At 28.0% G+C, this 25,602-nt stretch overlaps 4 protein-coding genes and 1 long non-coding RNA gene across 7 annotated transcripts; 3 read left to right on the top strand and 2 right to left on the bottom strand.

Annotated features, from left to right (window-relative positions):
• Window positions 1-874: 874 nt before the first annotated feature.
• Window positions 875-15,062, bottom strand: LOC124420016. Its single transcript, XR_006940983.1, has 3 exons — window positions 14,973-15,062; window positions 14,655-14,852; window positions 875-1,113 (listed from the first exon to the last, which is right to left on the bottom strand). It is a non-coding gene; the product is annotated as an uncharacterized LOC124420016 (long non-coding RNA).
• LOC111679224 (retinaldehyde-binding protein 1) lies at window positions 12,580-15,174 on the top strand. The gene is made up of 5 exons (XM_023440755.2): window positions 12,580-12,758; window positions 12,828-13,073; window positions 14,090-14,219; window positions 14,279-14,453; window positions 14,909-15,174. Exons 1-5 carry the CDS (start codon window positions 12,680-12,682, stop codon window positions 15,083-15,085), a joined length of 807 nt encoding a protein of 268 aa, XP_023296523.2. The 5' UTR covers window positions 12,580-12,679; the 3' UTR covers window positions 15,086-15,174.
• Window positions 15,175-15,461: 287 nt separating this feature from the next.
• On the top strand, window positions 15,462-25,319 carry LOC111679123 (putative oxidoreductase GLYR1 homolog). Of its 3 annotated transcripts, none has more exons than XM_023440627.2 (9): window positions 15,462-15,822; window positions 16,207-16,243; window positions 22,023-22,105; window positions 22,172-23,063; window positions 23,129-23,399; window positions 23,715-23,804; window positions 23,869-23,958; window positions 24,020-24,201; window positions 24,719-25,319. In XM_023440627.2, exons 1-9 carry the CDS (start codon window positions 15,725-15,727, stop codon window positions 24,938-24,940), a joined length of 1,965 nt encoding a protein of 654 aa, XP_023296395.2. In that variant the 5' UTR covers window positions 15,462-15,724; the 3' UTR covers window positions 24,941-25,319. The 3 variants fall into 3 exon arrangements, with proteins under 3 accessions (XP_023296395.2, XP_046807448.1, XP_023296404.1); XM_046951492.1 differs by having other exon boundaries at window positions 23,718-23,804; XM_023440636.2 differs by lacking the exon at window positions 24,719-25,319 and having other exon boundaries at window positions 15,463-15,822; window positions 23,718-23,804; window positions 24,020-24,632.
• LOC124420022 (von Willebrand factor D and EGF domain-containing protein-like) lies at window positions 16,481-18,600 on the bottom strand. The gene is made up of 3 exons (XM_046951511.1): window positions 18,395-18,600; window positions 17,179-18,334; window positions 16,481-17,084 (listed from the first exon to the last, which is right to left on the bottom strand). The coding sequence occupies exons 1-3, from the start codon at window positions 18,515-18,517 to the stop codon at window positions 17,059-17,061; spliced, it is 1,305 nt and encodes a 434-aa protein (XP_046807467.1). The 5' UTR covers window positions 18,518-18,600; the 3' UTR covers window positions 16,481-17,058.
• LOC124420018 (cell death abnormality protein 1-like) lies at window positions 19,385-21,216 on the top strand. The gene is made up of 2 exons (XM_046951504.1): window positions 19,385-19,572; window positions 19,629-21,216. The coding sequence occupies exons 1-2, from the start codon at window positions 19,432-19,434 to the stop codon at window positions 21,159-21,161; spliced, it is 1,674 nt and encodes a 557-aa protein (XP_046807460.1). The 5' UTR covers window positions 19,385-19,431; the 3' UTR covers window positions 21,162-21,216.
• Window positions 25,320-25,602: the final 283 nt, after the last annotated feature.

The raw sequence follows: 25,602 nt of genomic DNA on the forward strand, positions 1-25,602 counted from the left end.
AAACACTGCTGGAATTCTACTCAATAATAGATCCCCATCATTACCCATGCCCTTTCCTTCAGTTGGTTTATAGAAAACATTTGTATTTTATGTGTTTTATAACCAAACACTTTCATCTGTATGTTTGCCTCTGTATCCAACTGAAAACTTTGTAAAAAATTATGTTATTTAAAACTTTTTTCTACAATTTTTTTATTTTTGCTTTTTTCTCACATGACATTTCTTTCTTTTTCTTTTTTTTTATTCGTATTTTAATAAATGTGTAAAAGGGTTAAATAGATTGAGGGTTTATTTAAATGTCCCGGCTATAAATGGAATTTTATTATTGTGGTTTTTTAATCAAGTTGTAAAAATATAAAAACAGAATAGCTGTTCATTGAAAAATAGCTGTAATAAAGTGTGCTAAATATATTTTTCCATTAGATTTTATGCCGAATTTGTGTGGGTACTCAATTGTAAGATGTTGATTACATGATGTTTTGGGGTAATTGGGATCGTAAGATGGCACTTAAAGCTGGATAATTCAAATTTTCATTACACATATTTTAAACATTTGCTTAGCTAATAAAGACGCATTTTATATTTTTTTTAAACATTTATAATTTTGGATATGTAAATAAGTTTTAATATTGAATCCACTTTCAGCATATATAAAAAAATCGCTAATAACTCCATTCGCTAATAAATGACGAACGAATAAATGATTCACCCGAACAAATATGTTCTATCATGAATTTCACAGTTTTAATCGGTGTTTTTTTTTATTCTTTATACATAGTTGTGACAAAGTCCTGAAAGTTAGATTTTTTGATAATCCAAAATATTTTTTATATGTTTTTAAAATCCAATATGAAAAATAAAACAAAATCAAAAGTTTCTTTTATAAAGATTTGTTTTTATTAAAAATTAATCATCATCCGAATCTGCAGATTTTAGATCAGCAAACGAAGTTATATTACATCTCGGACATTCACGATATCTTGACATATAATAATCTATACATTCCGTATGGAATTGATGGAGACAAGAACAAATAATTATACATTCTTGATCATCAGTAATCTTCGAGCTACAAATTAAACACAATATTGGTGGATTGCGCCACATAATTCACTGTAATTTACAAAAGATAAATAAACCATCATATGAATGTATATTTATGTATATTGCATAAATGTTAAGAATTATAATGTAGAATTTGTTGCGTTATTCATAAACAATTATAAATACAAATGTTAGTTTGTTAGTTTGATAGGAGGATGTTCATATATACAACAGGCCTCTATCGGGTCTGTTGTGCGCTCCTTAACCAGTGACTCGGTGGGAATCGAACCCACCACCTCCGGTCTACCAGACTAGAACTCTAACCACTAACCTACCGGAGGCCACATATACAAATATTAGTTTTCGATTTGTTTATAATTAGTATCAATAATTAGTTAATAAAATAATGTTTAATTGGTACAATACACACTCAATACTATCTTAAACACTTCAACTATTTTTAGTATAATTTTTGTTAATACCATACATAGAAACTAACCGTAGTTTAAAGACCTCCAGTTTTGGTACACAAAATTAGTATTTAAATTATAAAATTCTAAATATTTTTAAATATTATTAATATATTTTAATGTTTACCATTTCCAACAATTAAACATTTTTGTAATAAAACCCCAAAAAGATCTACACATTTTTCGAACATGCATTGTTATTTTCTTTTTGGTATATTTATATTTAAATATCCGTTAGTAATAAAATATTTAATAATCTTTCAACAAAAGAAACCTCGACCGTAAAATTAATTTTGAAATTGTATGTGTGTTGGAATTTTTGTCTAGTCCCTATTTATGCCCACTATCCTACTCTTTACTCTAATATGTAGATATAACCCAATATTTGTTAGAAAACATGTCCAAAACTAAACCGCAAAATATTTTCATACCACAAAGGGTAAACTGCACTAGATACGAAAACATTTTAAGCCTAAAGCGTTTTATTCCTAGTTTTAAAACTTTTCGTAAAGATAATAAAATAAAACAAATTAAATAACAGCACCCATTGCCATCGTCAATACTAACAATATACTTAAACAGTGAAAACAACAATTATAATAGTTTTATATAAATTTATACACTTAACCATGAAAATGTTTATTGAAAACAATACACTACGTTTAAATAAGTACAAAATTAATAAAAACAAGTAAAAGTTTTATATTCGCATTTGCCGAATCTTATATACCCTTTACCATAGTGCGTTTATAAAAAGTTTTAAATTTTATAAAATTTCAATTTATTCAATTTTTCCGACTTTTGAAGATTTGGAGTTCAACTGGCACACAGACATGGCTTAATCGACTCTGCTATCTAAATCTATGCAGAATATATAGGGTCGGAAAATTATATTATAGAAATTACAAATGGAATGACAAACTTACATGCTTTATATGTATGTAAACCCTTCTCGCGAGGGTGAAGGATATACAAATATGCGAACATAAAAAAACTTTGCACACAATGTTAAACTTATACATATATGTTTATAGTTAGTGTTATTGTTGTTTAATAATTGTAATATGTGCTAGTTTCCATACTAAATACTCGTCTGTTTTATACATACTTAAGCCGTTTAGATTTCTTCGATATGCACATTATAAGTATTTTAACTACGAGCATTTTTATTATTTTTATTTAACTGATTGGATAATCAAAAAATGATTTGTCGATCCTATTACAAATACAAATTAAAAAATGTCAGCTTACTATAAGTATGTATAAAAATAATGAAAAAAAGATAAATCTATTTAAAGTTGAATTTTCTTTCTCCATTTATAACATAAAATATTATGAAATTGACTTTAACAGCATCTCATAAATTTGTCCTTGTGATCACATACAACATCTGTCGCAAATGACCACCAAATACTATAACCATATTAATTTCATTGCTTTTTCACTTCATAGACATAACCTGCCTTAAATGATAAGTACTTTTTAGTGCATGTAGCAAACTGACTTCCATAGGATACACATTCAAATATTGTCATTTTAACACATGTTTGTATGCTATATCAACTATATTTATCACAGATACTAACATACATACATAGAAAGAAATGAGCAGAACAAAACAAGATGACCAAAACGGAAGTAAACGCCAAGGCTTACAACAACACCACATAGAGTTTGTATGTACAATTTGTAACAATCGTAAAGTCTAGAGAGAAAATAAAACTGCATAGAAAAAATGGCAGTTAATAACATTTGGTGTCATATTTAAAATGACAGCAATAGACAAAAAAAGAAATGGCAAATAAGTGGTCGACTAAAAATGTCCAGAAAACGACTAATGGAAGTTTCAAACACTAACGAATATGTATGTTCATATAGAGATTTAAAAATATAATAATTTTAATTTTATTAAAATTGGCTTAATTTCAAAAAATCACTTATAAATTGGTAGTGCGTTAAAAATATCAAAACTTTTTTATTATTACGAAAATTTTTAGACCTCAACAAAATAATGACTGCAGTTGTTATCTTACAATGCAAACAGCAACAATAAATATTATTAAATCATATTGTATAGAATTACCAAATATATAAATTAAATCTTTTATGAAATATTTTTAAAACTTCTTGAAAATAAATTAGTTTTTTATTTTCTAAAATATTTTACAAAAGATTTAATTTATTTTGGTATTTTTTTAATTGATCCTGTTTTTGAAACAAACTTTATAAACATTTTTAATAAACTCAAAGTAAAATTAATTGTGTTTTCCTTTAACCTTATTCATACCAATTTATTAAAATTAAAATTTTGTTATTATTTTACTGCGCAAGATATTACATTACAGGTTTTGGCTGCTTTAAATAGTTGAAAATTATTTTATCTTTCAGAAGATTGTTTTCAAGTTGTAATCTTTGTGATACAATGCGGCATAAAGAAGCAAAAAAATGAAATTAAGTTTCCATATAATATTTTGATACCTTATTAATATTGTGATATTTTCATAAAAATATATCTATACATCTATCTATCTATCTATCTATCGATCTATCTTTCTATACATCCATCTATCCATCCATCCATCTATCTATCTATCTATCTATCTATCTATCTATCTATCTATACATCCATCTATCCATCTATTTATTTATTTATTTATTTATTTATTTATTTATTTATCTATCTATCTATCTATCTATCTATCTATCTATCTATCTATCTATCTATCTATCTATCTATCTATATATCTATCTATCTATCTATCTATCTATCTATCTATCTATCTATCTATCTATCTATCTATCTATCTATCTATATATCTACCTATATATCTACCTATCTATCTATCTATCTATCTATCTAACTATCTATCTAACTATCTACCTATATCTATCAATCTATTATATAACACGTTTTTTATCATCTGTTAAGAGACAAGGTCTATCTATCTATCTATCTATCTATCTATCTATCTATCTATCTATCTATCTATCTATACATCCATCTATCCATCTATTTATTTATTTATTTATTTATTTATCTATCTATCTATCTATCTATATATATATCTATCTATCTATCTATCTATCTATCTATCTATCTATCTATCTATCTATCTATCTATCTATCTATCTATCTATCTATCTATATATCTACCTATATATCTACCTATCTATCTATCTATCTATCTATCTATCTATCTATCTATCTATCTATCTAACTATCTATCTAACTATCTACCTATATCTATCAATCTATTATATAACACGTTTTTTATCATCTGTTAAGAGACAAGGTCAACAAATAGAAAGTTAATTTATCCAATAACCACAAAGAATAAAAAGAAAAAGTCATCAATATTTTTCATATACATATGAATATAACTTTTCCAAGATTTGCCACAATAACTAAACTTTTGTAATGTTCCAACCCCATCAAATTTGCGATAAATTAACACACCCCTTCTATTTTTCTATAAAAAAATGAGCATATACCACAAAATAAACTCCTTTGTATATTTTTATATTAAAACTACCGAAAAAATTTACATTACAGATAAAACACAACCACATGCCGCCTCCCCGTCACCCATAAAATAATTCACATCTTCCTTCTACTAACTCTAACATTCATTATACGTACTTGTTGTTGGATATTAAACAATCTAGAAATCAGTAAAACAAAAGTTTTTTAGTTATAAACCAATGAATTTCGTGGGAGCGAGTATTATGGGGCAAAGAGAAGGAACACATTTTTCCCGCTTGCTTTTGATTTGGCTCTTGAATGTAAGAATGGAAACGAAAAAAAATATAAAAATTGGAAAATTTACAAATTGCACTTGTTGTAAACTAACATTATTCAATTTTTCCACACACACACATTTTCTAAAACACTACAAGCCCTACACCCAAACTTACACACGCAATAAAGTCTTAAACAAAAAATAATAAAAAACAAAAAAATATTTTAAATGGCTGGGGTTTTTGTATGAGTAACGTTTTTTTATTTAATTTTTTTTGTTATTGTTGGCTTGCCACTCCAACATCCATAACAACACCAAGAATACGCAAAAAAAGAAACATTTATAAAAAAATTCCAATTTGTCTAGGAATTTGTTCAATTTCTGTTTTACATTTTGGTTTATAGCATTTTAAGAACTGATACACACAAACACTTTATATGTGAATTTGTTCACTCATTCAAAATATTTAACCCATTTGTAAATTTGAAGTTTTAGTTGAAATCATTCCTTAATTAGGATTCTCGATTCAAATCTTAACCTTCACTATATTACCAATATTTGAATCACTTCCACCTTATGGATAATTTATTGAAACATATTTAACACATCACTGACTGTTTCATTTATTAACCCGTGGGTTAATAATAGGGTATTCTATTCTAAGGATTTATATTTTAATCTTCTAAATTGATAAGTTATTATTCGAATATGCCCTCTGGGTGCTTTCGGTAGTTACGTTTCATTAGTCGTCGTCTTCATTAAAAGTATGCCTTAAACTTATATGTATGTATTCTAGTGGAGATCATTAAACTTATTTCTGGTGGAGCCTTAAGAATACTTTTGATAAAACTCTGTTCAATACTACAACTTCCTATAGGAAGGTATTGGTCGTTTGTTGGTGCTTATCCGAACCAGAGTCTGATAAACTGGCAGTATAAGTGCTTCATGCACCGCTATTCTAACGAAAACTCCAAAAATATTAATATTTTCAAGGTTCAGTCGAGATGAGTTGTACGAAAGCGTAGAATTAAAAGAATTAAAAATGTAGAATTAAATTAAATTATGTGAGATTGAAAGTAAGCAGAAACGTCCTTAAATCTTAAAGTAGGTATTACTGTAAATTTAATATCTACCCTTTTTTGTATAACGCATAACATTCTGTAACAAATTTGCTGACATTTGGTGTCTTTCCGCAAATACTTTTTATTATTTTTTTGTTCTACTTTTAGGAATTTTTGTGTGTACGATTTTAGTGTACAATGTTTTTTTTGTTCTTCTACTTTTAGGAATTTTTGTGTGTACGATTTTAGTGTACAATGTTTTCTAGTTTTCTCACTATTAATCATTGTGACACAATTAAAACTGTGAGCAAGAGTGCAGGCGGAACAAAGCATTTCAAAAACATTACACAGTAATTGCAATACATACATACACAGAAGGAATAATACATATGTATAAGAATAGCAAGAATAACTAAGAATTCAACATTGGACAGAAGCGAATCATTTATGTATGTCACCATGATTTACAAACATATACATATATATGTATTTTATATTTTCTATAATATCGAAAAATTATATTTTTTCATACCTAAATAGGTATGTATATCCTTTAACATAAAAATATCTGCGTGTGAACATACAATACTGTAAAATAATACAAATAGATATAAATATATTTTTTGAAAAACCAGACAACACCTACTTGTCAAAAGATCAATGATAAATATATACATTAGAGTGATGCAGGCTTGTATGAAAGGAAAAAAATATTGTCCGACAGGCCGTTCCAACCTTTAGAATTGTTTTTTGGGTTGCAAAAAACTAGGAAATAGGATAACGTTAACAGGCCACGCAAAGATCTGAAGTTTCAAGGTAAATGTAATGTGTAAATGCACTTGGAAACTTCAGAGCCATTGCGGAACCTATTAACGCAAAATTATCCTATATATTTCGCATGACATAGTTTTACAACCCAAAGAACAATTCAAGAAGGGGCGACGGGTAAAATTTGCAATTTCGTTTTTTTTTTTTTTTTTTTGGAGCACTCTAATATACATATATATAAATTTTAACACTTCAAACTGATTTAACCAGTTAAATGTAAATTACTGAAAATTTTTTCAAAGCAATCATTAATACTAAATCTTCATGAGTTTGGTTTCTTTTTGTATTTCTTGCTCTTCGTGACTCTTAAAACAATTTGATAACTAAGTAATAGTAAACAATACAACTTAAAAGAAACATATTACTATTACTAGATGAAATGAAAATGAAGTGTCACATAATTTCAACTTTTGTGAGCACTTTATGACAAAAAGATATTAAACAATAAAGACGTGACTTAATATTAAGTTTAAAAAGAGTTGTTATATAAAGAGAGATTGGCTTCCTTAATTGTATATTATTTTATAAACAAAAACTTATTAACAAGATATAGAATTTTAAGAAAAAAGTGATGTAACAAACTCTTAGTATTCTTCGTTACATAAATAAATTTTTTATTTTCTTTATCAATATAAATCACATTTTATTTCGAAATACTTATTATCTTATAAAAGACTGAAGTGATGAGGAATTCCGGCTTTTTTCTCAGATGAGAATTGTTTGTAAAATTAGCCAATTTTAGATTTCAGACACTTACATATATACAAAGTTAATTTTTGATGGAAAATTTAAGTGATCAAAGATTTTCACTATTTTATCAATTTTAATCTACAGCCGATTTTAGATTTTCGATATAAAAATCGACTTTTGATGCAAAAATAAAAGTGATCACAGATTTTCACTCTTTTCTCAATTGGAGCGTTATTTACGATTCTAAAAATCGATTTTTGATGAAAAAATAAAAGTGATCACAGATTTTCACTCTTTTCTCAATTGGAGCGTTATTTACGATTCTACAGCCGATTTTAGTTTTTATATAAAAAAAATCAATTTTTGATGGAAAATGAAAGTGGTCACAGATTTTCACTTTTTTCTCAATTGGAGCGTTATTTAAGATTCTACAGCCGATTTTAGTTTTTATATAAAAAAATCCATTTTTGATGGGAAATTAAAGTGATCACAGATTTTCACTCTTTTCTCAATTGGAGCGTTATTTAAAATTATACAGCCGATTTTAGTTTTTATATAAAAAAATCCATTTTTGATGGGAAATGAAAGTTATCACAGATTTTCACCTTTTTCTCAATTGGAGCGTTATTTACGATCCTACAGCCGATTTTAGTTTTTATATAAAAAAATTCATATTTGATGGGAAATGAAAGTGATCACAGATTTTCACTCTTTTCTCAATTAGAGCCTTATTTAAGATTCTACAGCCGATTTTAGATTTTCCATATAAAAATCGATTTTTGATGAAAAAATAAAAGTGATCACAGATTTTCACTCTTTTCTCAATTGGAGCGTTATTTACGATTCTACAGCCGATTTTAGATTTTCGATATAAAAATCGACTTTTGATGCAAAAATAAAAGTGATCACAGATTTTCACTCTTTTCTCAATTGGAGCATTATTTACGATTCTACAGCCGATTTTAGTTTTTATATAAAAAAAATCCATTTTTGATGGGAAATGAAAGTTATCACAGATTTTCACTCTTTTCTCATTTGGAGCGTTATTTAAGATTCTACAGCCGATTTTAGATTTTCCATATAAAAATCGATTTTTGATGAAAAAATAAAAGTGATCACAGATTTTCACTCTTTTCTCAATTGGAGCGTTATTTACGATTCTACAGCCGATTTTGATGCAAAAATAAAAGTGATCACAGATTTTCACTCTTTTCTCAATTGGAGCGTTATTTACGATTCTACAGCCGATTTTAGCTTTTATATAAAAAAATCAATTTTTGATGGAAAATGAAAGTGATCATCGATTTTCACTCTTTTCTCAATTGGAGCGTTATTTAAGATTCTACAGCCGTTTTTAATTTTCACTCTTTTCTCAATTGGAGCGTTATTTACGATTCTACAGTCGATTTTAGTTTTTATATAAAAAAAATCCATTTTTGATGAAAAAATAAAAGTGATCACTGATTTTCACTCTTTTCGCAATTGGAGCGTTATTTAAAATTCTACAGCCGATTTTAGTTTTTATATAAAAAAATCAATTTTTGATGGGAAATGAAAGTGATCACAGATTTTCCCTCTTTTCTCAATTGGAGCGTTATTTACGATCCTACAGCCGATTTTAGTTTTTATATAAAAAAATTCATATTTGATGGGAAATGAAAGTGATCACATATTTTCACTCTTTTCTCAATTGGAGCGTTATTTACGATTCTACAACCACTTTTAGTTTTTATATAAAAAAAAATCATTTTTGATGGAAAATGAAAGTGATCACAGATTTTCACTCTTTTCTCAATTGGAGCGTTATTTAAGATTCTACAACCGATTTTAGTTTTTAAATAAAAAAATCCATTTTTGATGGAAAATGAAAGTGATTATCGATTTTCACTTTTTTCTCAATTGGAGCGTTATTTAAGATTCTACAGCCGATTTTAGATTTTCCATATAAAAATCGATTTTTGATGAAAAAATAAAAGTGATCACAGATTTTCACTCTTTTCGCAATTGGAGCGTTATTTACGATTCTACAGCCGATTTTAGTTTTTATATAAAAAAATCCATTTTTGATGGAAAATGAAAGTGATTACAGATTTTCACTCTTTTCATAATTGAAGCTTTATTTAAGGTTCTACAGCCAATTTTAGTTTTTATATAAAAAAATCATATTTGATGGGAAATGAAAGTGATCGCAGATTTTCACTCTTTTCTCAATTGGAGCGTTATTTAGGGTTCTACAGCCAATTTTAGTTTTTATATAGAAAAAATCATATTTGATGGGAATTGAAAGTGATCACAGATTTTCACTCTTTTCTCAACTGCAGCGTTATTTACGATTCTACAGCCGATTTTAGTTTTTATATAAAAAAAAATCCATTTTTGATGAAAAATGAAAGTGATCACAGATTTTCACTATTTTCTCAATTGGAGCGTTATTTAGGGTTCTACAGCCAATTTTAGTTTTTATATAAAAAAATCAATTTTTGATGGGAATGAAAGTGATCACAGATTTTTACTCTTTTCTCAATTGGAGCATTATTTACGATTCTACAACCAATTTTAGTTTTTATATAAAAAAATCCACTTTTGATGGAAAATGAAAGTGATCATCGATTTTCACTTTTTCTCAATTGGAGCGTTATTTAAGATTCTACAGCCGATTTTAGATTTTCCATATAAAAATCGATTTTTGATGAAAAAATAAAAGTGATCACAGATTTTCACTCTTTTCTCAATTGGAGCGTTTTTTAAGATTCTACAACCGATTTTAGTTTTTAAATAAAAAAATCCATTTTTGATGAAAAATTAAAGTGATCACAGATTTTCACTCTTTTCTCAATTGGAGCGTTATTTAAGATTCTACAGCCGATTTTAGATTTTCCATATAAAAATCGATTTTTGATGAAAAAATAAAAGTGATCACAGATTTTCACTCTTTTCTCAATTGGAGCGTTATTTATGATTCTATAACCAATATTAGTTTTTATATAAAAAAAAATCATTTTTGATGGGAAATGAAAGTGATCACAGATTTTCACTCTTTCCTCAATTGGAGCGTTATTTAAGATTATACAGCCGATTTTAGTTTTTATATAAAAAAATCCATTTTTGATGGAAAATGAAAGTGATCATTGATTTTTAATCTTTCCTCGATTGTAACGTTATTTAAGATTCTACAGCCAATTTTAGTTTTTATATAAAAAAAATCCATTTTTGATGGGAAATGAAAGTGAACACAGATTTTTACTCTTTTCTCAATTGGAACGTTATTTAGGATTCTACAGCCGATTTTAGATTTTATATGAAAAAAAAACATTTCTGATGGGAAATGAAAATGATCACAGATTTTTACACTTTTCTCAATTCTACGGACGATTTTAGAATTTTATGTAAAAAAAATCCATTTCTGATGGGAAAGTGGGATAGTGTTCACAGATTTTCACTCTTTTCTCAATTGGAGCGTTATTAAGGATTCTGCAGTCGATTTTAGATTTTATATAAATGTATGTATGTATGTATGTATGTATGTATGTATGTATGTATGTATGTATATTTGTTTGTATGTATGTATGTATGTATGTATGTATGTATGTATGTATGCATGTATGTATGTATGTACACTGCAAGAAGTAGAACAACGCTTGGCTGCTACTTTGAAGTCTATAAATTCAATATCATTTTATTGCCAGGTATTTAAATGTCTTCTTGAATTTATAGTAATTAAAATACCGTTTTGTTAAGCAAATTTTTTCATTTAAAAAATATTAACAAATCTTTTGCTATGGCTAATAGCCAATCTGACCATTTCAAGGAAAAAATAAATGCAAGTGCCAATTATTTTATCAGTTATTTAGAAACAAATTCTTACAAATAAATATACATATGTATGTAATTATTTGAAAAATTGTGCATGAATAACAAAGTGTACGATTTAAAAAAGGTAAATTCTGTTTATTGGCGCATTTAAGATAATTTTAATTTTATTGAAAACCAATAAAACTTTTACTAAGGGCAAATTTTTGAGTTATATTTTAGTTAATGACTAGATTTTTTGATACAGAGTTTTATGATTAATTATGTTCAAGTAGTTCTATTGATTTTGTTTAAAATCTTTCTTAAAATTAATTTAGCCCCTTTCAGAAAATATTTTTAACATCCATAATTGATTTAGAAATATTAGTAGTTTGATGAAATTCGACATAAAAAGTTATACGTGAATCTGCATTTCATTTCTATAGAGATAGTTAATTAAAAACATTTATTCTTTAATAATTTCTGTATAGCTTCATCCATACTTCTTTTACTTTATTAAATAAATAAACTTTTTAAACTCGATAGACCACTGATTCGCTTAAAACCCATATTTATAAAATTTATAGTTACTTTGATTAGCTTAATCGTAAACAATTTTAAAATTAAACATTTAAAACGCTTAACCCTTATCACTTGTGATGATTAAATAAATTGTGAAATTAGTAATAAAATGTTGTAATATAAACACTGTACCCAAAAAAATTAATAAGTTTAAATGCACTTGAAAAAACGATTAAACGAAAAAATGTATACATATGTGTGCATGTGTATGTCCATTGTTTAAATTTATTCACAATAGGCCGACCACAATTAAAAACACAATTAAAATTCTATGTTCATAAAAACAATTATTGCAAAATAAAAAAAAAAAACAACAACATTATGAAAGCTTTGGTGGCAGACCGTTTTAAGTTCAAAAATGATTTGTTCATTCAGTTACTCTTGTTAATCTCACCTAAGATAAGTCTCTTTTTAGGAACTCGTATAAAAATTAAACAAATTCATTTACAAATTTTTAACAAAAAAAAAATCAAATATGTTAATGTTAAATACGACATATACATTCACACTTGATCAAAAGAAGAAAATTCACTTCTTAAGAGAAAAAATCGAAAGTATAAAAAAGAAAAGATATGAATTCGTATTTCTTATCCGCTAATAATTTATTTTTTAATACCCAAAAGACAGCAATGATTTTAACATCGGAAGTGAAGATATTTTCCTCTCAAAATTTTTATTCTACAGCAATTGGGATGTTGAAAGGGCTTTTGAAAATATTAGACGTTATTATGATTTTAAAGCTGAGCATCCCAAATGGTTGGCTCATCATACAGTGGAATATTTTCGTGGACAGTTTCTAGACATAAAAGCGAAATTCCTAATGCCCACGCCTGATAAAATGGGTAGACCCATTGTAATTTTTAAATCGGGTAAGTCTTGCAAGCTACTTTTGGCGGATTTAACAACTCGTTAATTAAAATATATATCAAACCAATATGTACTTACATATACACATTTATGGACCCTCAATTATGTTATTTATTATATGAAGATTATTATTAATTATAATAATAGGGGTCGTTTTTATTTATTTGATTATTTTGGATACGATATACAGTGAAAAATTAAATCATGTTTTCTTAACCCTATTGTTTTTTATAACATTTGATTAAAAATATGTCTTAATTCTAGCTCATTTCTCATTAATCGTCACCTAATGCTTAAAAAAACATATGGTGCTTATTTTAAACAATTTAGGTTCGAATCCGCCTTTTTTATTGTTGAGAACAATTCAAACAGTTAATATAGTTGTCCTCAATATATTAGGCCATCGTCCTACATAATGAACGTTTAGTGTAATTTACCCTAAAAGATTTACGGAATTGGCTGGTAAGAAACCCTTGGAGTGTCTACATATGGGATTGTTTCAATATTCTTACTATTTTTTTAAGATTCCTAACTCTTTCCCATGAAAACAAACACGTATTTCTTTAGTTAGAGCTTTCCGCTGGGTCCCACAGACCCTTAGATTAATCCTTTAAGGGATTCTTATCTACATATCCAAGAAGTCTTAGAATGTGAACCACACTAATCTATCAGTATGCAAGACGGTGACCATAAGCAAAAGGTTTATAAAATCACCTAGGAACTTGAGAAGCACGGTATTAAATGTTTGGATTAGCCCCAACAATTAACAAGAAGGAACCGAACTGAAAATTTTTAGAATATGACAAAATTTTATTTAATATGTGATCTACCTATTAATTTCTTGCACATAATAATTATTCCTGTATAGTTTTATTCTTTAACACACTAAAAAATGCAGATTTGTACAATGTACAAGGAACTGGACAGTTGTTGGATCGTTGTCAGATTTGCAACTTTGGATTAGGAAGAAAACATTAAAATTTTATATAACAATTATTTCCTGTTCATTTTATTTTAGTGGACTGTTTTAACAAGTATCCTAACTACTTGCAAGATCTCATCGAAATGGATGATTTAGTGTTTGAATCATTGCTACTTATACCTCAAGTACAAGAACGTGGAATTACAATTATTTTTGATATAAATGGGTACTACTACTTGCATACACGTTAATTCAACATTTATTTATTGCATTATTTTATTATAGAATTACCCGAAACTTTTTACCCATGCTATCTCCACGTTTGGGTCGGTTGATAAATGAGAAAAATAAAGTCCTTCCCTTTTCCCAACGATACATTCATATCATACAGAGTGGATTTCTAATGAATGCCGCCTCATCTATGATAATGCCATTTTTAAGTCGGGATTTTAAAGAGCACGTAAGTTAATAAACATAGATATATCAGGCTTTTACATTATCTTAAGTGATGATTAATTATTAACTACAGATATTAACGATTAAGCTGAAATATTTTATAAACAATTCTTTCAGCGACAAACAAAATCTAACTTCAATCACTACATGAAAGTGTTTGTATAAATATGAACGCAAATTTGCAATATAATAAAGAAAAACTTACAGATTTGTTAAACACAGCTTTTAAGAAAATATATTTCTTTTTTTAACACAAGATTTATTTTCAAACTCTTTTTGTCACTTTAATAAGATTTCGTCATTAAACGTTATTTTACCGCAAATTTCGAGAAATAATTTCTAACTCAACTTTTTTTTAACTTTTCGTTCAATCGTTCATTCGTAAATAACCAGTGTTGATTAACTGAAATTTAAACGTGTTTAATTTATGGTTTGTTATCTTATTAAAACTTTTTTTAGATTTTTACACATGATGGAAAAAACTTTAATAAACTACGAGATATGATTGGTTACGAATACCTACCAGCTGAATATGGAGGACCCATTACCAACCAATTGAATGTTGATGTATTACTCAATCATTTATTAAAGCACTCCGAATATTTATTGAAACTTCAAACATATCACAAAAAATGAAAAAATATATTTCAAATTTTCAAAAAAATTTTATTTCTTTAATTAATATTTTGTATTAATAAATTTTTAATAATGATAAAAATTAATCTATAAAATTGTGTTTTATCGTAAATTTTTTTATTTTTTATTCTAACATATTTTAAATTGTTTCACTTTGTATTTTGGATTAGAATTTTATTGCATTTTTCGTATTTATTTTAAACGCAAATAAATTTATTTTAAAATTCGCCTAAGCGAATGTGTATGATTTTTATTCTGGCAATGCCATTTTGCCTTCTTATTGCATAAATACAACTCTGTGTTGTAGTTGTGTCGTTAAACGTTATTATTTGACAATTACTCGTTATTACCCCCAAGACGCCATTTTTGTTTTTTCTTATAAACCATTGACGGAGCAGCAGAAAAATATCAGAAAAGAAAAAAGACGAATATAGCAAAGAAAAATTTTCCTTAATTTTTTCGTTTTTAATAGAAATTAAATTGTTTAAATTAAACAAAACATTTACAAATTGACGTCGACAGCTAAATAAAATAGAGTGCGTAATAAAAATTAAAAGTGTTTAACCATTTAAGAGGAATCAAGTTGTTGGTAAAATTACGGCAAACAAAATAAAATTCCAATTTCGTATTGATAACATAATGTCGAAAGCTAAAAAACAATCGCTGCCTGGTACTAGTACCACCGCGGTCGCTGAAACACAGGAGATACTATGTTACAAGCCAAAGGATTTAGTATGGTAAGCCCAGGAATGATAATGACCAAGTAACAACAAGCGGTTTTTTGTTTCTATTGGAAAAAAATTGTAAAGAAAAAATGGCGCTTAACCATAACCTCACAATTGATTGTGATTTGTGAATACTTAAAGTTTGCTTTTTAAACGAAAAAGAAAACTAATTAAACCCACTATTAAATTGTTTACTATGTGTGGCGGACCCAACCGATTCCAAGAGTTTTTTAACTCTGTTTTGTGGAATTTCACATTTTCCTAAGTGACGCTGCTGCTATGTAGAAATAAGAACAAAAAGTCCGCGCGTTTTCCAATATACAATTGTTAATTTTTCTTCTGTAATGTACATGTAATTGAAGAATACTTTTTAACAGTAATTTCTCTTTATTCTAGGGCCAAAATGAAAGGTTTTGCTCCGTGGCCCGCTATGGTAAGTAAATTTATTTAATAAAATATTGTTTTGATTGTTTAGATTTTGTTTTAATGTTATGTATTGAGTGGCGTTGTTGTAGACGTGTGTCGTTCCGATACTCACAAACACACGCACGCCATTCAACATTGTCGTTGTTGTTTTTATTGTTGGATTCATTATTGACTGTACTTTTGCGTACGGCACTTTGTATAAATGAATGAGTTTAAATTGTTTGTAATTTTTTATGTTATGAAGAATTGTAACAAAATTTTTATTTATCAAAATGTTACCGAAATTAAAAAAATATGTACTTATAAGTACATGTTATAATTATTTTAATCACACTAATGAAAAATGCTAAATTATGAACATTTTTTTCTCTAAATACATACAGTGTCTCAAATAGATATTGGAATTTAGTATTTTTTATAAATTACAAATTATTTTAGTTTTTGGAACATATTAATATAGGTACATACTGGTTTAATGTTCAAAATTAAAAAAAAAATTTCACGCAGGTTTAAAGAAAACTTCTTGTAAACCTTTATAGTTGTTTCTCAATATCAAGTTGTTTGTTTTTAAACAAATTTGTTGTCAAAAATCAGAAAATTTACCAGTATAATACAAAAAATCTTGTAAATAATGATTTCATAAACACCAATTAATAGACATATATTTACATAGAATAATGTGACAGTCAATCTATTATGTTATATGTTCGTAGTACATCCTGGACCAATATTTTATTTTTAAATAATATTTTTAAATAATAACAGATAATAGTATTTAATAAATAGTATATATTTTTTATTATTTGAGAAACATTTTTTTATTTAATGTCTACGAATTAACACCATTTCTGAAAAAGAAAAAAAACATTAAAAAATTACAATTGTTGTAAAAAAATACATGGAAATTATAGCAATACTTATTGTCCAAAGAAACTATCTCACCTTGTTCCTCCACGTTATATGATTTTTTTTTCGTTATTACATAAACAACTATTAGTACTAATGATGCTAATAGTAGTGGTGCACCTATAATCGAAGCCATAACTTTTCCAATAAATGTTTGAACTTTATCACACTTAAGATGACCATTGTACGACAACGATTTAACATAACCTGACTTACATTTGCATTCTCCTGTTAATAAACACTCACCATTTTCACACGGCTGGCCATTGCAGTAATCATTATGTTCGCAAATATGAGATTGAGTTGTTTTGTAATATCCGGAATAACATTGGCAATTGTTATTAGAGACGCAGGTGGAGTTTATACAGTTAGGTTGACAAATCGCTTCACATTGTTCAGTTGTCGCATTTTTTGTGAAACCTTCGTAGCATTCACATTTGTCTTTGTTATCTAAACAATATCCATTATTTTCGCATACGCAGGATTCCAGTACACACCTGTCAATTTCAGGATCTCGTTTATAATTATCGTTGCATTCCCATGTATTTGGTGGCCGAATACATCTAGAGTTTTTCACTTGATCTTTGCAAATCGCATCACATTTTCCGGTTAGTTTATTGAAAGTGTAGCCATCATTACACCTGCATTCGTTAGGAGCGATACAGTTGGAATTGTTTGGACATTTTGGTTCACATTTTGGCTTACAGTTGGTTTTATTAGCATTATCAAATTCAAAGCCTTTAAAACATTGGCATGTATCCGGCGCACTGCAGAAACTGTTAGTACATGTACTTTTACATACTGGTTCGCAACTTTTTGTTTTGTTATTTTCCTTATAACCATCAATGCATTCGCAGCGATTTATTGGTTTAGCTAGTGTGCATTTTGAAAATTTTGAACATTTCGGTTTACATATTGGTATACATAAAGTAGAATTGTTTGCGCCCAACTCAAAACCTTTTGGACAACCACATACATTTGGTTTACTACAGTAGCCGTTTAAACATTTTTGCTTGCATGTTGGAACACATTTCTCTTTTACCTTTTTATAGCCTTCATTACATTCGCATACATTTGGTTCTTTACAAAATCCAAATCTACAAGGAATGTTACATATCGGTATGCAGTTTCCATTATTATCTTCGGTATAATTTGGACAACAGACTCGTGTAATATATTCAAACGGTTCGCCCTATTTATTTAACAAAAATATATATTTTATATTGTAATCACTCGGATATATTTAACTTACATTTTCCGCTTCTCCTGTTACATGATCATCACACTTATGATCGTTTTCATCGTTTCCATAAACTTTCGTCGCAAATGTAGTAAACATTGCTGTTACAATAATGGTACATTTAATAAAATACATTTTTTATTTGGAAAATATAATTTTTTATAAATTTTTTTTTAGTTTTTGCTTCTTTGCTTTAACTCTTACAGTGTCGTAGTGATTTACTAATTGTTTGAATAATAATTTGTATTTAAAAGTGGCTTTGGTTATTTCCGCATAGATTATTCTATATATTTTTAGTATTAAATGAGAATTTGCGGTTACAAAGACAATTTATAGAATAATTATTATTATGAAAAGTATTAATTCATACATGATGATACTTATTGCATGTATCCTGATTATGGCGTAAAAAGTTATTTTTAGAAATTTCATATGAAAATTTTTCAAACCAAAAAAGTTTGCTATGTAACATCAATATTTTTGATGTTACAAATAAATTAAAAAGATTTCTATATGATAAAAAGTATATATGTATATATATTTTAGTCATTTTTTATACAATTAAAAAAACGTGTTAGGTTTATGTTTATTACCAACAAACATCATCCAATTAATTTTGCGCGTAAATGAACTAAAAAGCATATTCGTATGTATTATGCTTTGTATGCACACTCCTTACTTGTATAATAAATATGATTATTAATGTATAAAATATATATACATATATGTGTATATATGAATTTAGTTTACAGTCTCTGATAGACCAAACTTTATTTTTAAATTTATTTCAAAGTAAAGAATATGCAAAGTATATATTTGCTTCATTTAAATGTGTTTGTGTTTTTATTAAACAATATTTATTCATAAATGAAATTATAGTTAATTTTTTCTTAAAACCATACTTTTCCGTATTATTAGATGGGCTTTGCAAAATTTAAAACTTTTAAATATCCCTTAAGAAGTTGTATGGTATTTAAAGCCCGTCATTTTCTGCAAAGTTATTAGTTTTCTGAAATTGCTTTAAGAGATAATATACAAAAGTCTTAGGCATGAAGATTATATGTCTTAAATTTATACTACTTTTACAAGTAGTTAGTATGGTCGTTGTGACTGGTAAATTATGTACAAAGATTACTGTTCATATTATACCGGAAAAAATCAAGGATTCAAATAACCAGTGGGTGTTAAAGGTACGGAAAATAAAATCTTAATTATTAAACAATTTTGAACAAAAATCTTTACATAGAATACCAGCATATCCAAAGTAGAGAAGTACTGTTGTGAGGGATACCATAATGTCAGTAATACTTGTAAACCTTACTGCTCCAATTCTTGTTTAAATGGAATTTGTGTTGAGCCGGACAAATGCGAATGTCATTCAGGATATAAATGGAATATACAAACATATAGATGTGAGATAAAATGTGATATACAAAAATATATCTTCGATAGTTTGACTAACAAATGTACTCCAATTTGTTCTACAAAATGCGAAAATGGTACGTGCATTGCTCCCGACACATGTGAGTGCAATAAGGGCTACAAATTTAATAATTACACCATACAGTGTGAACCGTTGTGTTTAAATTGTGCAAATGGAAAATGCATTTCTCCTAATAAATGCGAATGTAACAAAGGCTACAAATTCAATGTTACCAAACAATGCGAACCAATTTCTCACAAAATGTGTGAAAACGAAAAATGCATCGCTCTTGACAAATCTGAATGCAGCAAAGGCTACAAATTTAATAATAACACATTACAGTGCGAACCCATGTGTTCAAATTGTAAAAATGGAAAATGCGAGTGTAATCCTAAATTTGAATTTAACAATTTCACTATAAAATACAAAAAAGAAGCATTTGAAAAATGTTCTAATGGTAAATATATTGCATCCGGAAAATGTGAGTGTAACAAAGGTTACAAGTTAAATGTTTCAACAGAAATCTGTCAGCCTTTTTGTTCTTCGAATTGTAACAATGGAGACCAAGGAAGATGCATTGCACCCGAAAAATGCGAATGTAATTCAGGCTACAAATTGAACAATTCAACAAAAAATTGTGAACCTATCTGTTCTGAACACAGTAAATGTAAAACCAAATGTTCTACAACATGTGAAAATGGTAAATGTTTTGATGCAAATCCTACTAAATGTATATGTAATTCTGGATACATATTTAGTTCTAACACAAACTCATGTATACCACAATGTACGAACCCTTGTACAAATGGCATATGCATAGCACCTGAAAAGTGTATATGTAGACCTGGTTATAAACTTAATTCATTTTCGAAGAGATGCATGCTTATTAATTACAAGGAATCGGCTAAAGCACAGGATCAATTTTCTCTTGAAAAACTTGAGAGTAGTATAAAATGCGAAAATGGAGGAAGATACAATAAAACATTAAAATTATGCCAACCTTTATGCAATGTAGAATGTTCTAATGGAAATTGCATTGCAGCGAATACATGTATCTGTAATAGTGGTTATATTCTAAATGGTACAACAGGAAAATGTGAAAGTACTTGCAACACCCTTTGCACAGATGGTCATTGTGACTCTGGTGATTGTGAATGCAATCCTGGTTACATTAAATCTTTAAATAGACGTGAATGTGAGAAATTGTACTTGTACATTTTAAAGCTAATATTCGGTCTCATTTTCATTGGATTAGTAATAGCACTCATTATTTTTATTATTCTCAAATGCTGCACTACAGAAGCATTCTATCAAATTCAAAAAAAGAAAATATTTTTTAAAGAAACACAGAAATAAAATATTTTAAATTAATTTATTTTATACATTTTGATTAATAATATTTTAAATAATTAATGATATAATATGCCTGTTAATATTTTAATCTTTTTTTAATTTTTATAGACATTGAAAGATTTTTATAACAATATTTTTAGTATGTAATATTGTTTGTTTAGTGGACACTTTATTACGAAATTTATAAATAATAAACCGGAGAAAATGTTAATTTTACAAAATGTATACTTTATAAATTAAAATCTAATGATATTAAATCATCAAAATAATATTTAAAAGTTACGAAATATGAAGACTAATGTGTGTGCCCGTTGTAAGAATTTAAAAAGAATACACTTTATGCCCCCTAAAATATCTCCTTTTTGAAATTGATATATTTTTGAATTTCGTGGCAATAGAACATAATATCAATTTACATACTACATTTTTAACAAAATCGGTTTTACTTTTTAGGCTTACAAATTAAAATTTATTGTATAATTTCCTTTAATATTCTGTGAAGAGATTTTATGTTTGTTAATTTATTCTTTTAAACTAACTAAACTAACAACATTATACAATTAATAAGGGACATGTTAGCAATAAACCAAAATTTTTTGGGTCATTTCGGTACGTAGAACCGGCTGTCGGAGAACGTATCCAGTGAAGTAGCCTGTACATTGATGCAAAACCCCCTAACTAAACTATTGAAAAGTTATAGCTGTTACAACAACAAGTTTTACATAAAAATTATATACATATTTTTGAACAATTATAACAATTTAGCGACAGGGAATTTTGGTTTTTATCGATAACGGTAGCCAACTCTACCGCATTAAGTTGTTGGAACGTCCACTAAACATATATTTTAATTTTTATTTACAGATTGTTGAGCCACCATTAGAGTTACTGAATAATACACACAAAAATAATTCAAAATGTGTATTCTTTTTCGGTTCGAGAAATTTGTAAGTGAACTTGTAATGTTTTGCATTTTCGATGTAATTAATAATTTGTGTGATTTTGTATTTTAGTGCATGGATAGAATTTAATAACATTAAACCTTATGAGGGTCCATGGAAAGATCAACTATCGAAGTTAAATAAACCTGCAGCATTTCGACAAGCCATGGAAGATATAAAAAACCACATCGATGATCCTACCGAAATTGATGGCATCATAAGTAAGAGTACTGGAATTAGAACACTGCCCACTGAAGCCGATTTCGATAAAATAAGAGATGGGTATTCCGTGGAAGAAGAGATCACTATTGATACAAATGCCAATAATGTAGAAAATAATGGTGAGACTTCGGCTGTGGAGGATGACGAAGGAGTTGCTGCTAAGACTCCTAACAAACGTACACCAAAGGCCAAAAGTACTGCTGCCGCAAGTACTAAAGCAAAATCGACAATTTCGAAATCGACCACAAAACGTCGCGGATCTGCACAGATACCAGCCACAGTTTCTTCAGCCAGTTCGAAACGTAAACGCAAAGATAGTGAATTTCTTAATGACAACACAACACCTAGACGTAAAATTAATACAGATGCTCTGGCTCACATAGGAGGACATTCAAGTCCCCCACGTCGCAATAACAACTCTATTGCTTTATTAGAACGGCCAACTGTCAAAGTGCCTGAACAACAGGCAATTGATATGAATACACGCTCCCAAACACTGGCTGAGCGTGATATAGCCCCCTCTGATTTAACCTTTGGTTTTTTGGGACTGGGTATAATGGGTTCAACTATTGTTAAAGACCTTATTTGCAAGGGTCACAAGGTGGTAGTGTGGAATCGCACAATGTCTAAATGTGAACCGTTCAGAGAGGCGGGTGCTGTTGTGAAAGAAACGCCAATGGATGTAGTAGATGCTTCAGATATAATATTTTGTTGTGTATCAGATCCCAAAGCCTCCAAAGACGTAAGCATTAATTAAATATTTAATTTAATATAGTAAATTATGTGTGTATTTATGTTTATTTTTAGTTGGTCTTTGGAAATTGCGGTGTCCTGCGCGTGGCAGACTTGTGCAATAAAGCTTATGTTGAAATGACCACAATAGATCCTGAAACTTCGCAGGATATTGCTGAGGGTATAACTCAAAGTAATGGAAGATACTTGGAGGTACAAATCCATGGTACGCGTCAAGAAGCTGAAGATGGCATGCTAATTATCTTAGCCGGTGGTGATCGTACTGTTTTCGAAGAATGTCATTCCTGCTTTAAAACAATTGCCAAAAACACATTCTTTTTGGGAGGTAAGTTAATTGTTTATACACAGAGAAATGTCGGTTTCAAACAAAGGTATCTTCCATCAATGGAAGTAACTTTGTTTATCATTAATCTATATACATTATTAGTTAAGCTGAAAAATGTTATTTTAACGCTTCGTTTTGTCTTTCTTCTCTTCCCCTTCCTTTCATTTTCTGTCTGCTTGCTTCTTTTTTATTTGTAAATTGCATTATGTTTTGTACAACTGGCTTTTGTTTTTCTTTTTTGCTTAATATGCATTTTTTGTTTTTCTTCTACGCCTCTGTTTATTTGTTCTCACTACTCCGCGTCTCCCACTTTAGCAGATGTTGGCAATGCGTGCAAAGTTAATTTGATTCTACAGACCATCTTGGGCGTAAGTTTAGTTGGTTTATCTGAGGCCTTAGCATTGGGTAAGTTCCAGATTGTGCTGCCGACAAGGATTTTAGATCTAATTGTAAATTCTCCCTCTTCTAGCTGATCGTTTCTCAATTTCCCTAAAAGATATATTGGACATTTTCCAACTGACGTCAATGAAATCGGATCTGTTACTAGCAAAAGGAAGAGGTATATCAGTCTTTAGTATGTAACCGCAAATTGTACATGTTTTGTCTTTATTTCTTTGTAGAAATGGCAAAAGGAGATTTTAATCCCCAGCAACCACTCAGTCATATGCAGAAGGATTTACGTCTGGTTCTGAGTATGGCAGAAAATTTAGATCAGTCGATGCCCGTTACCGCAATTACGAATGAAGTTTTCAAGCACACCAAACGATTGGGCTACAGTGAACATGATTCCAGTGCAGTCTTTGTAAGATCCAGATTTTAACAATTAGTTAATACGGCGATACTATTTGACACAACATTTACAACAACAAGAACAGAAAACAATAACATTTAAACAAAAACAACAATTTATATCATTTAGTTTTATAAAGCAACAAAAATCATGGTAAAACTTAAAGTTTATTTTAGGAAAATAAACGTAATTAATTACTTGGAATGTACAACTGATTAAGGAGTTGGGCCCCCAAAGTCTAAGACCCTATTCAGTAACAAACACTTATGTAGATCCCCACATCCCATCTATTCCTCCTTTTTCCCCTTGATAATACATTATTTTTATTATTATTATTTTTTCATGTATAGGAGACAATTATAAGCTATAAAATAATTAAGTTAATATTTTACACTATATTTTTCTTTGTTACTTTATTAAAAAGTAATTCATTTTAAAAGTAACTTATTTTTATTTTTTCTTCTGTTCACCAATTCTCTTCAATTCATTGAACCATTCGAAAACATTTTAATATTCATATCTGAAAAAGAAACGAGACAAGAACTCGCTTTTTAAATCAAATGCTAATCAAAATGAAATTACTACCAGTACAACACGCGCTAGTACTACAACAAATGCTGCTGTTGTTACTCCCAATGGTCATGTTGTCGCTCAAGAAGATCCAGATGACGAACAATATGCAATCGATATTCAAGAAGGATTTTATAAAACCCCTAGAAAACATCGACGCCTCAATAAAAAACTATTTTAAAACTATTAACATGATTTCAAACTTATATATCTTATTTTAATACTATTTTTGTAATATTAGGCGACGTATGACTTCAGTTTGAAAAACACAAATATTTTTGAGATGTAAATGTTTCTTATTGTCGCATTTATAAATTTACTGTGTAATAAAAAATGCTTCAATATAATTTTTCTTCCCGCCCTCCATCCTTTCAAAATAAAAAAGAAACAACAAGAAGTGTTATATTGTAATTTATACTACATAAACAAAATACAAATTGTTTATTTTTTTTATTTGTTTTTAACTTTACTAAAATATTAATGTATTTTTTTTTTCTTTAAATGCAATTTAATTTATCAGTTATAAAACTTGATAAAAAATTATATAAATAAAAAAAATTTAAAAAAAATTGTATTGATCATTGTGGCATTTTATATATTTAAAAAAAGTAATACCAGTTTAAAGGATATAATTTTTAATCGTATTAGATATTTAGATATATCTCATTTATTGCAGGAATGATAAAATAAACTCTGATAGTTTAAACTAACCGCTTATATATGTATGCAGCATTGCCAACTGTCTGATTGTTTATTAAAGAAAAATATTGAAACCAACTATCATTTTTAACCATTTTTTGTTTGTCCTGTAAAATTATCAAAAGAAAGTGTGGATTTTAAAAT

This window comes from Lucilia cuprina, chromosome 2 (genome assembly GCF_022045245.1).
Source record: "Lucilia cuprina isolate Lc7/37 chromosome 2, ASM2204524v1, whole genome shotgun sequence".
Taxonomy (NCBI): domain Eukaryota; kingdom Metazoa; phylum Arthropoda; class Insecta; order Diptera; family Calliphoridae; genus Lucilia; species Lucilia cuprina.